Source organism: Zingiber officinale, chromosome 2B, assembly GCF_018446385.1.
Source record: "Zingiber officinale cultivar Zhangliang chromosome 2B, Zo_v1.1, whole genome shotgun sequence".
Lineage (NCBI taxonomy): Eukaryota > Viridiplantae > Streptophyta > Magnoliopsida > Zingiberales > Zingiberaceae > Zingiber > Zingiber officinale.
The window spans coordinates 115,845,826-115,858,001 of record NC_055989.1 but is presented as its reverse complement, the minus strand read 5'-3'; the positions used below and the strand labels follow the sequence as shown (position 1 = coordinate 115,858,001).

General features: G+C 40.3%; 2 protein-coding genes and 1 long non-coding RNA gene across 3 annotated transcripts; 1 reads left to right on the top strand and 2 right to left on the bottom strand.

Annotated features, from left to right (window-relative positions):
* Positions 1-541: 541 nt before the first annotated feature.
* Positions 542-1,171, bottom strand: LOC122049454. Its single transcript, XR_006130955.1, has 3 exons — positions 1,024-1,171; positions 846-958; positions 542-747 (listed from the first exon to the last, which is right to left on the bottom strand). It is a non-coding gene; the product is annotated as an uncharacterized LOC122049454 (long non-coding RNA).
* Position 1,172: 1 nt separating this feature from the next.
* On the bottom strand, positions 1,173-2,716 carry LOC122048594 (zinc finger BED domain-containing protein RICESLEEPER 1-like). The gene is made up of 3 exons (XM_042610143.1): positions 1,415-2,716; positions 1,224-1,336; positions 1,173-1,176 (listed from the first exon to the last, which is right to left on the bottom strand). Exons 1-3 carry the CDS (start codon positions 1,970-1,972, stop codon positions 1,173-1,175), a joined length of 675 nt encoding a protein of 224 aa, XP_042466077.1. The 5' UTR covers positions 1,973-2,716.
* A 4,167-nt stretch (positions 2,717-6,883) lies between these two features.
* LOC122049453 (protein NRT1/ PTR FAMILY 4.3-like) lies at positions 6,884-9,606 on the top strand. Its single transcript, XM_042610838.1, has 6 exons — positions 6,884-6,983; positions 7,073-7,187; positions 7,291-7,508; positions 7,675-8,100; positions 8,194-8,324; positions 8,408-9,606. The coding sequence occupies exons 1-6, from the start codon at positions 6,969-6,971 to the stop codon at positions 9,321-9,323; spliced, it is 1,821 nt and encodes a 606-aa protein (XP_042466772.1). The 5' UTR covers positions 6,884-6,968; the 3' UTR covers positions 9,324-9,606.
* Positions 9,607-12,176: the final 2,570 nt, after the last annotated feature.

Below are 12,176 nucleotides of genomic sequence, written 5' to 3'. Positions count from 1 at the left end.
TCCTAAATACCAATGCTCGACTACTTGCAAATGGAAAAGAAACCACCGATTACAACATCATGAATCATAAGGCAAATCTAAATGCCATTGGTTTGCCATTGGCTAGGTTTGGAAATACCTCAATGTCTCACAAATTCTAAAGGTCCAGGAGGTCACCATCCTAACATCCTTCAAAACACACTCTTTCAAAAAAGGGCAAAACAAATACAATCTTACCACTCTGAACACCTGAAAGCATCAAATCAACAACAATTTTGGTAAACAAAATTTACAGGAAAGAAAGAAAGCTCCCAAGGGATCTTATAAGCTTGTACCTTCATTTTTGGAGCCAGACCAGCCATAAGAGCTGCAGCACAGCAGCAGCATTGCCAGCATTGTTTTCTTCAATGAAACTGATGGTGGAGTTTATCACGAGCAGCACTACAATACCGACAAAGTCTTACCAGTCTGGGGGGTTTCCACTGCCGTTGGCCAAGGCAATGGCCATGATGGCAACCATTTCCATCACCCATGAAAGGGGGTTCCACATGAAACCCAAAAATTAACTTTTAAGGCAATCCAAAAGGATTAAAGGTTAATACAACTATATTGTCTATACAAGTAAAAGATCCTATAGAGTCCAGAGTCTATACAAGAAAATTTATGATATCAATACAAAATAAAAAAGTTTTCAAGCTTCACAAAATAACTTTCAGTTTCAAGCTCCACTTCTCCATTGCTTTACTCCTCCTTTGTACCGAGTCAAACCTTGAAACAAGCCAACAAGGTATGAAATAAACAAATTAAAATCTAAAAGATTTTTAAAAACCTATACTTAATGAACTTAAATGGTTTAATCAACTTACTTTTCATTAGAATCATCAATCATGTGTTGCAGTAGGTTTTGATCCAGTATCCTCATTTGTGAATAAATTCATAATATTTTCAGTCAAATCATTCAACCCCACCTCAGTAGTTTCTACAAAAACAAATATTAGTAAAATAAATAACTTTAAAATGAAAATAAAAAAAAAAACTACTTACCTTTCCCTCCAGCTAACCAATCTCTACAACAAACTAATGCCTCAACAACATCAGGCTTCATTGCACTGCGATATTGGTCAAGTATCCTACCACCGGTGCTAAAAGCCGATTCAGAAGCAACTGTAGAAATTGGAACACTCAAGATATCTCTAGCTATTTGTGCAAGGTCAGGATACCTAAATTTGTGAGCTTTCCAAAACCCGAGAACATCTAATTTTGTTATTCTATCAATTGTTGGTTCTTCCAAATATAGCTCTAATTGACTCTTTTGAGCTCTGCCAATGAATTCTAAACTTTGAAAAGTGTCAAATTCCTATATCATAAATGAAATGTATTAGTAACAAGTAGTAAAAAATAGTGAGGAAATGCAAAAAAAAATTATCAACAGTACCTTCAAAACATCCATGCATCCGCTGCCTAAATTTAGAGCATGAGAAGCATTATCATCAATGACACTATGAGAGCTCGAAGATGCACTGCTAGTACTTACCTTGGAAGCAATACCCATGTGCATATATTCCTCAAACAAAGAAACCAATTTGGATCTTACAAGACTTAATTCATTACTACCATGTCCATATAACTTGTTGTAACAAAACTCAACAAATTGCATCTTGAACCTCGGATCAACTATCACGGCAATGGCAAACAAAATGTTATAATCTTTCCAGTACTTATCAAATTTATGAAAAATCCGATTGGCCATTGATCTCATGAAATCATCAGAGCTTTGCAAGGCTTGACTTATTGTCAACTGAACCGTAAAGATGCGAGGAAAGTAAAGGTTGTCAGTAGGATATTTCACTCCAGAAAACAAAGTTGTTGTCTCATAGAAAGCCTCATGGAATTTGAATATTTTTTCAACTTGTCCCGGACAATGTGTGAAATTAGTATAAGCCAATCTCAAATGATTAAAAGCACGCCGATAATACATGGCACTAGAAAGCATCAAATATGTAGAATTCCATCTAGTAGGAACATCTTACCTTAGTGATTTCTTAGAATCAAGTGAAGTTTGGGTAACCGATTCTATAAACTTTTGCTTTCTCACTTGACTGCCTTTCACATACTTTACACATTCAGGAATTTTATCAACAGAACTATCAATTCTTTTCAAACCTTCTTGCACAATTAAATTGAGAATGTGTGCACAACAACGAACATGCAAAAGCTCGCCGCCACTCACTAATGAACAATTTAAACCAAGTTGATCCCTTAAAAGGCCAACAAACACATCATTTGCAGCCGCATTGTCTAATGTAATTGTGAAAACCTTTCTCTGAATTCCCCGAACATTGAATAAACTATTAATTTTGTCACACAATGCAATACCAGAGTGAGGTGGAGGCATGTAAGAGAAGTTAATTATCCTTTTTTGTAAAACCCAATTAGAATCAATGAAATGTGCTGTCAAGCATATATAACCATCAGTGGCAATAGAAGTCCACAAATTAGAATTGAAACAAATTTTTCCAGGGCATGAATGCATTTCTTGAGCTATTCTATTGCATTCATTTTTATGCATCTTGAGAATATCAGTCCTTGCGGTGTTTCTAGTGAAATAATTTACTTGAGCTTCCAAATACGTAAAAATAGATCTAATTGCCTCATATTCCACAAACTGAAAAGGTAAATCATGCTTCACAATTGCTAAGATTAGCAACTCTCTAAATCTTTCTTGGTTAAACCGTTGTGACCTAATGACAAGACTTTTATCACCTTGTTCTAACAAAGATTGAGTAATATCACTAGTTTTCTGTTTAGGACACTGATTAAGGATATGACGTCGGAGATTACCTGTACCTATGCTACTTTCCGCTTTGTATGTAATCCCACAAGCTTTACATTTGCAACGCAAATCTTCTCCCTCTATTTTAGGAAGCATCTCAAAATATTGCCACCACTTTGATTTCAAGACTCTTTTCCGTTTGCCACTTCCGGAGGCCTTGCCTTGCGAAGACATTTCTTCATCTACATTTAAATCCCTCGTAGTCGTAGATACAGCTGGTGCACCCTCCGGTTCCTCCTCCTCACTATTCTCCTCTTGATCAAGATCAATAGGTTGAGAATTCATATTGTTGATGACGATGTTGGAGAAATAGAAGAGAATCATGAACCCCTTCCTTCGACAGCCCAACCCCTGTGAGGCTGTGATCCTGTCGATTGTCGCGGACTCGCGGTGTCGGTGTCGCACTGTCGCCTGCCTCCTAGCGCCTAAACTCCCGAGTTCCGATTCTCCCGAAGGCGGAAGGCCGAAGTCCCGAACCGAATATGCGTCTCTGCGACGTTCTGCGAACTGTGAAGTGCAAACTGTAGCCCTAAGCCCCTAATTAAAAGTTTAAAAGTTAAAACATTAAATACAAAAAAAAAATGGTTTGGTCTAGTGGGTTCGGGTTGGTTCGGGTGGGTTCAGGTTTATGGGTGACCTGATTCTTAATTCAGGTCAACCCAGGTTGACCTGAACCCAACCTAACATGGAAAAAAAATCGGGTCAAATTTCGGGTTCAACCCAATCTGACCCTAATCCAAAAACCCCAACCCTAACCCAATATTTTTCGTGTCGACTCGGGTCGGGTTATCGGGTCGAGTTCATTTTTGACACCCCTATTTAGGCTCGATAAAAGCTCGAATAAGCTCGTGAGCCATGAATATATTCGTTAAATAAAGCTCGAGCTCGGCTCGATTATAAACGAGTCAAGCTCAAATATTCAAGAGTTCGGCTCGGCTCGGCTCGATTACATTCCTAGTCATAAATCACAATAACATAAATACAATTAGATACCGAAGGCTATAAGGATTGACATAATTTGACTAAATGTCTTACAAAGGATTAGTTAACTGAAGGCAATTATTGACTACAATTAGTCAGTTACAGTGGCATATGTAGAAATGAGCTTTTTCAAGTTGGAGTTGATTTAAATATATTTTTGATCAGTCATACTATAAGAAAGATTAAATAGATTGATTGAAAAGAAAATAGATGAACATCTTGATTAGACAAGCTTAATTGATATTTTTATAGCAAAAACAATAAGAGATGTTATGTTCAAATGATTATTAGTAATATCTATATTTTTATAATATTAAATGTTATTTAACTTCATATTTTACTTTACATGTTATAGACTCACTAAAAAATAACAATGCATTATACTTTTATAATTAAAATTAAAGTAGGAAATGCTATATTAAATAATTATGGATAATATTTATTTATTTCAAAATATTCATGTTATTCAACTTTTATTTTACTGTACATTTTGTAGGCTTGTTAAAAAATTTTGATTGCACGTTGAAAAAATGGTCATATTTTGAAGCGCGGATGGTTTTTAAATTAAAATAACAATAAGATGTTGTAAGGAGTCCTTTTTTATTAAAGCTCAACTTAGACCATTAAAATCTCAGGTATGCCACCGCTGCTGAGGATACCTAAGCATCCTGAGTCACTGTATTGAGATATCGTCGATCTCGTGCCTGGAGGATGGGAGGGAGGGAGCCGAGATGCAGGAGTAGACATTCATCGGCTTAGTGGTGGTGGAGGCACTGGAGTCTGATCCCTTCAGCCACATGCAACTGTGTAGGAGGGTCGGAGATGGAGGATGCAGAGACGAGGCGAGATACTATTGCTCTGATGGAGGCGTACAAGCGAGAGGATCCCCTTCTTATATGCCACACCAAGGCGATACCTCATGGCTAGCTGGCAAGGAACTATATCAGGGGCAGGGCATCTTCCACTCCAGAGGCACACGGGTATTGTGACACCGCTTAACTTTACAACTACACTAGATCCTGGAGAAGGAGGAGACATATATGACAACAGATGACAACTTCAAACTGGTGACAGCCAAGGATGTAGTTAAAGATGCAAGAGGCGACTAAGAGCATCTGCATTGCTATTTTTTAAATAGAATGTCACGTACCTATTATATTAATTATTCTTTTCCGGTATCTCCGGGAGTATGCAAACTAATACAAGTGCGCCTATAAAGCGCCGGGTGGCGGGCTCACAGGTGCAAACACCTGCTCACCCCTGAGAAGAGAGCACCTGGTCTTTTTCTGAGTTAACTCCATTAACACAACATCATTAATAAACAAAGAATGCACATCGAAAATTTCCGATGTGAGACTATTCTCCCATGTATTTTCTTATATATATCATTAATGAATAATTAATGTTTATTTGGGCCGACTTTAAATAATTAATTTCTAATTCACCTTTAATCGGTTTTGAGCAAATTAATAGTCTAAATTTATCTACTCGAAACGTAAATTTCAATTTTGAAGTCAATTACGACTTTTATCTATTGATGACATTCCAATTTTTCCATATTGATCCATTAAAACCCCAATATCCAACAATAATATCCACATATTAATATCAATATGGATACTCTAACGGCATACGACAACCTCTGTCATTTATCACAGTGATTGACTGACAAATGGGCGTAGCATGTTTCAGCAGCACTTAGATGGAGAGTTGATACTCATGATATCGTATGTACACCTTATCTTAGATGTCTACTCCAATCTAATATCTTTTGAGATCGGACTTGAATAGGAATCTGGTTATTTGTGCATTTTGATAATATATATATTAAAAAAAAAAGTTACAATAAATTCTTTATAACACGTCTAGTAGACTTGGATAGGATATACTACACCGGCAAAACATTCAAGATTTCAATATTAATATTAATATTATATATTTATTTATAGATAAATTAATATTAATTATTATATAGGTAAATTAATATCAATATAATTAGTGACTATATTTTTAGATAAATGTCAACTAAAAAAATTAATTGGCCAGTATTTTTTTTTTACTAGTTTTCTCCAAATTAGTTGTCATTTTTTATAATAACAACAGATAAATTGAGAAAAATATTCATACTTTCTCTTTTAAATTAGTTGTCATTTGACTTATCACTTTTAAAAAAATTATTGACCATTTATTTAATTGGCAGTTTTTTTTTTAAATTACTGGATTGCTATTATTTCTGAATAGTAAACATTTATTGACCATGGGTTACAAACCAAACCGGCCGGCAAAAAAAAACAGAAGCTATAAATCCCTATTTATTAGTAAAAAAAGAAGGAATTATCGACCTTTTTTTACTGATAATTTATAAAGCGATAATATAAACAAAATTTTCACTAAAACAATTGCGTTTTGGTACAAAATGGTGAATGAACGATTTCTGCGTGGGTAATTCTCTTTTTCCAAATCATTCCGGAATATAATTAAAATGAGTAGGTGTGTATTTGAATTCAGAAAGAAAAAACAAATTAATGATATGAGTAAAATAATAAAAAAAAACTCTCGACGGATTTTCGACGGCTAAGCTCCTTCATCATTGACACCGAGCCATCAGCATCAGGCTCAACAACTTGACCAAGTCATGGGATGGAATATGTCGACAGCATTTCACTCTCGTTTCCTTGGAAGCGGATTAGTCAGGCGGGACAAAATTTGTCACTCCCCCTGGCTCCATCCACGGAGAGAATCTGTTTCAACTCGATTCCATTCCACGTCCCTTACCATCACTACCTACAATTGACATTGCCAATTCATTATTTTATTGCTGATTAACTCGGTTTCAACGGAGTGATCAAGCAAGATAATATATTTTTGCCGGAGGGTGATTCAACACAATCAGCTAGCTAGGACCCATGCCACGTTAACCGAGGTAACTAACTGTAAGAATGAACGGAGGAGGCATCAAAGGACAAACGAAACAGTGGGGTAGTGTAGCCGTGCCGGCCAGGGGAGCGGCATCCTCTAGGTGACGCCTCACTCGCTCTATTTTAACTCCCGATGCTCCCTCCATCTCCTCTTACATTCGACTAGCTACTCTTCCATTTCCTATGCTATTTTCCCATCGGTTGCTCCGATCCTTGTAGCCACTGGCCTGATCTTTTGCTACAGCTTTGCATTCGCAATGGCAGCAGTCGATGTGTGTATATATCAACTGCGTACCTCTCGAAGGCGCTAGCTAGCTGTTCATTGACGCTATTTAATTTCTCTGCTTGCTGCTGTATGCAGGAGAAGAGCATAGCGATGGAGGTAGACGAGGCCGGTGCCAGCGGCGAACACGCTCCTCCCCAATCATCGTGGCGGGTGAGGAAAGGCGGTTACAGAGCCACCATGTTCTTATTTGGTAAGAGTTGTATATATATATATATACACACACTATCTTTATTGAGATTACGATCTCTAATCTTGAGAATTAATTTAATTAATTAATGAATTATGGGGTACAGTGATGTCGGGATTGGACAGCGTAGGATTCGTTGCGAACATGGTGGGCTTGGTCATCTACTTCATTGTGGTGTTGCACTTCGACTTGGCGGAGGCTTCCACCACGCTCACCAACTTTATGGGTGCAACTTTCCTCATCTCCTTGCTGGGAGGTTTCATCTCTGATACCTACATGACCCGCCTCAATACGGTTCTCGTCTTCGGAATTTTTGAAATACTGGTAAGTATTACCTATTAGATTACATTTTTAGAGATATATATTGAAAAGTATATATATATAATCATTTATTTATTTATGAAAAGATTTTGCAGCTTGTATATAATATGATCCTCCGTAGCTAGATGTTTAACTATTTATTTATTCATGGATCGGGAACAATTTGAAGGGGTATGGGCTTTTAACCGTACAAGCCCACAAAAGCAGTTTGCGGCCGCCAGCCACGTGCTTTACGTGCCCGCTCAAGGACGGCAACTTGCGGCTGTTCGAGACGACGTTGTGCCTGCTCGCTGTGGGCTTCGGCGGCACGCGCGGGGCGTTGCCGGCGCTGGGCGCCGACCAGTTCGACAAGAGCAACCCCAAGGAAGCACGTCAACTCACCAGCTACTTCAATTGGCTCCTCCTCAGCGTCACTGTCGGTGCCAGCATCGGCGTCACGTTCATCGTCTGGCTCAGCACCGAGAAGAACCGCTGGGCCTTGGCGTTCTTCATTTGCATGGTCCTCGCCATCGCCGGTTTCATATGCCTCGCCGCAGGGAAGCCTTTCTACCGCGTCCGGGTACCCGGAGACAGCCCAATGCTGAAGCTTATTCAGGTTTATTGATCGATATCCAATATTTATTTATTTGATTTGCAGCGCACGGGTGACTAGCTAGCCTGCTTGATTACCCTTAAAATTATATTGTAGGTTGTCATCGTTTCCATTAGAAATCGGAAATTACCACTGCCGGACAATGCAGATGAACTATATGAGATGGATGAGAAAGACCATAGCAAGATTAAGCATGAAGAAGTTCTGGATCACACAAGTCAGTTGAGGTATATTAGATATATATTTGATCGAATTTTTTGATTTTTGGAAGCTCCGGAAATTAAGCACGTGCGCCGATGCATGCATGCAGGTTCTTCGACAAGGCAGCAGTGTTGGCTGCAGGGACTAACCCGGAGCCATGGAAGGTGTGCCCCGTTACCCAAGTCGAGGAGCTTAAGATCATCATCCGCATGCTCCCGATCCTAGCGAGCACGGTCGTGATGAACACCTGCCTGGCGCAATTGCAGACCTTCTCGGTGGCGCAGGGTCGAATAATGGACCTCAGCCTTGGCCATTCCTTCAAGGTCCCCCCTGCCTCCATCCCGGTCATCCCGCTCGTCTTCATGTCTTTCCTTCTCCCCCTCTACAACATGCTCTTTGTCCCCTTCGTCCGTCGCTTCACCGGCCGCCCCTCCGGCATCTCCCACCTCCAGCGCGTGGGAATCGGCCTCGTCCTCTCCGCCGTCTCCATGGCCATAGCCGCCGTCGTCGAGGTCAAGCGGCGTAACGCCTTCGTCCATCACAACGAGCAGATCAGCCTCTTCTGGCTCTCCTTCCAGTATGGTATTTTTGGTATCGCAGACATGTTCACGCTAGTCGGTCTCATGGAGTTCTTCTACAGCGAGGCGCCTACCGGGATGCGGTCCCTCTCCACCTCCCTCTCCTATCTCTCCCTCTCCCTCGGCTACTTCCTCAACACGGTGTTGGTGCACGCCATCAACGCCGTCACCGCCCGCCTCGCCCGCAGCCACCGTGGATGGATCGAGGGAACCGATCTTAATATCATAAACCTCGACTTGTTCTACTGGTTCCTCTCCATTCTCAGCTGCCTAAACTTTGGGGTATATCTCCTATGTGCCACGTGGTACAAGTACAGGCGAGATTACAAGATCAATGGTACTGATGATCAACTGAAACAACTGCAGCAATCCCACAATGATCCCGATGATCAACTGAAACAACTGCAGCAATCACAAAATGATCCTGATGATCAACCGCGGACCTGAGTTCGCGTTCCATGTGTCAGCCACATTCATATATGTATGGTTGCCTATATAGCTCGTTGCTTCTAGATTGCGTAGGAATTGTGGATCGCAATTGGTGTGTGACCCTCCCGTCCCGTGAGAAAGTCCTGTGGCAGAAGAGCATTGTAGTTCTGTTTTTTACCAGACATTATAAGTTGCTAATTAGCATCCGAAACATTATTGGTTTCGTAAGGACAAACAGTATTAGAAGGACCAATAAAGCTCGTTTTTATGCAAAATGATGTCATCTCTAGGCAAACGTGCAATGAAGGAGTTAATTTGACGCAGTCAGATCCCAACTTAATCCTATTAAAGAGATTACTAGTGCAGTGTTGGTGTAATTAGACCCTAACGTATCTTGTTGAAGTAATTGTTGCTGTAAAAAAATAATGATAAATTTAGCTCCACTGGAGTTCTTGTAAATCATGAAGTACTCAAAGCCCATAAATTTAATATCCTTTAATTATACATCTTATTTGGAGAAAAAATTCTTACAAATTAGTCATATCTAGAGATCGAACCATGGATACCTAGGTAATAACCTAAATATTTTATCACTGTACTATAACTCCAGAGACTAATTGTTACTGTAATCATGCTAAACCATGGTTCTATTAAATCAAAGATTGCATTTTGATATTTGAATAATGCAGTATCCATATCACTAAAAAAAACCTCAATACCTATCGATAGAATCATATTTCTGTTGGGATATACTACCGGAACCATATTTCGTTTGTATTTCCCAAGTTTTGTCGGGAATTGGGCAATACCATAGCTAAATTAGATAATTAATTGGACTTACCGATGGTATTTTTCTGACAGAATTACATTTCCATCGGGAAATATTGATGGAACTACATTCCGTTGGCAAGTTTGGTCGAAAAATTAAGACACAACCTCGATTTTTCTTACGCGTGTGACTTCTATCTCCTTCTTGAATCCACTTCCAACAACTTCGACGACATCTCCGGTAAGCTCTCTCTATCTTCTCTCCTTCTTGAATTCGCTAGCATGTGGTTGGTAGCTTTACTAGTCACTAGCACCTGGTTGGAGGGTTTGCCTGCCGCCAGTACATGGCTAGCGGCTTTGCTGACCACTAGAACACGGTCAACAACTTGGTTGACCGATAGGAACGCTAGAACATGCTATACTGGTTCTCTAAATCGTCTGAACATTTGCTCAGCGTCCGAGACTTCAAGACTTCATGCTGGACGTCCACTCCACGACCTGTCCAGTCTTTCACCTAGTGTCCGTGACTCCTAAGATTTTCGCCTAAAGTCCTTGACTCTAGAATTTCACCTAAAGTCCTCAACCCACAAAGACTTTGCCTAGTCCCCCTGACCAGGACTTCGTTGCCTAACTGTAGCTAGGAATTTCCACTTGCCTAATCGCAGCTAGGACTTTCCTTGGCGTAAGATCACTTAGGACTTTCCTGCACACTTAGTTCAACTTGTTAGACAACAAGACAACTTAACTTGAACCCATTTGCTATTATCAAAATATAAGTTTGATCGTCTAGTACTCTTTGTACCAACGATCTCCCATTTTTGATTATGATAACCTGGTTCAAAAGTTAAGTAAAAATATACAAAATAGTAAGACATAAAGAATAATTAACAAGTAAATTTTCAAGTAACAATTTTCAAGGTAAAAAATAAAATGTTACCCACTCCCCCTTAATAAAGTTTTTTTTACTTTACTTTTATTACCTTTTCTCATCCTTTGACATATAGCAAAAAAAGCTACTAAGTAGAGAGAAAAAAACTTTAAATTTGAAAAGTTAACTTTTTAATTTTTTTTTTCTTTAAGCCACCCTTAAGAATCTTAGCTAAATACTTAGCTTTAGAAAAAATATTTCAAAGGAAGTTTTTTTTTTTTATATATATTTAGCTTTAAAAAGAGTTAAAGAAACTTAGCTAAATACTTAGCTTTTGAAAATGATTTCTTTGTAAATACTTAGTGATTCTGTCTGAGTGCTAAGTCGATGGTCGCTAGGGATGTGACGCTCTCGTTGACTCCATGTGACCCTCTGAGTGACGCAGATCTCCGACGAGAACCTGCAAGCACAAAATCGAGCAGGGAAGGGAATCCCGACGGCGACCCTCCGATGCTCAAGCCAGCTCTCGGCGGCAAGAAATCGAAAGAGAGTGACGAGAACTATAGCTACAGTGGTGAATAGCGCATATCTCCGTTGGAGTCTGGGAGTTCTTATATAGGGCTCCCTGAAGGCGCGTGCACGCTTATCGAGACGTGCACGCTTCTCAAAGCATACTTGTAATGAGTGTGTCAGAAAAGCGTGTCTGATGCCATACCTCAATAGCACGAGCATATCCCTGACGTGACAGTGAAAACTTCTATCGTATGATTCTCTGTCTGATCCGGCCGCCTACCATGTTGTCTGTCGACGACACTTGTCTCGAGGAAGATAGAGTTACCTACCCCTTTTGTCTCACACCAAGCCGGACGGAAGAATCGCTCAGTTAACGTCGCGGTTGGCTGAGAGGGACATCTGCTCAGCCAATCATACGACGACCCTGGCGCTGCTCGTACGAACGGGAGAACTTTGGTGGCCATGGTTCCCGTTCGGTCGAGACGAAAATCGCTAAGCCTTCGTCTCGTGCTGTTAAGCCGTGCTAGTCACTCGCCGGGCGTCAGGAGCTCGAACTCAAGTCGAGCCGAGCTGTCGAGTGCCGGGTCGACTTTCCGCCGATGGGGGAGGTGATTCGCCCGGTTGGGCGCCTACAGGGTGTTGACCACCTGCCGGATGGGCCCCCCTTTACTACCGGATCACATGTCTTCCCTTCAAGTTTAGTGAAAGGAGGCTGAAAGTCC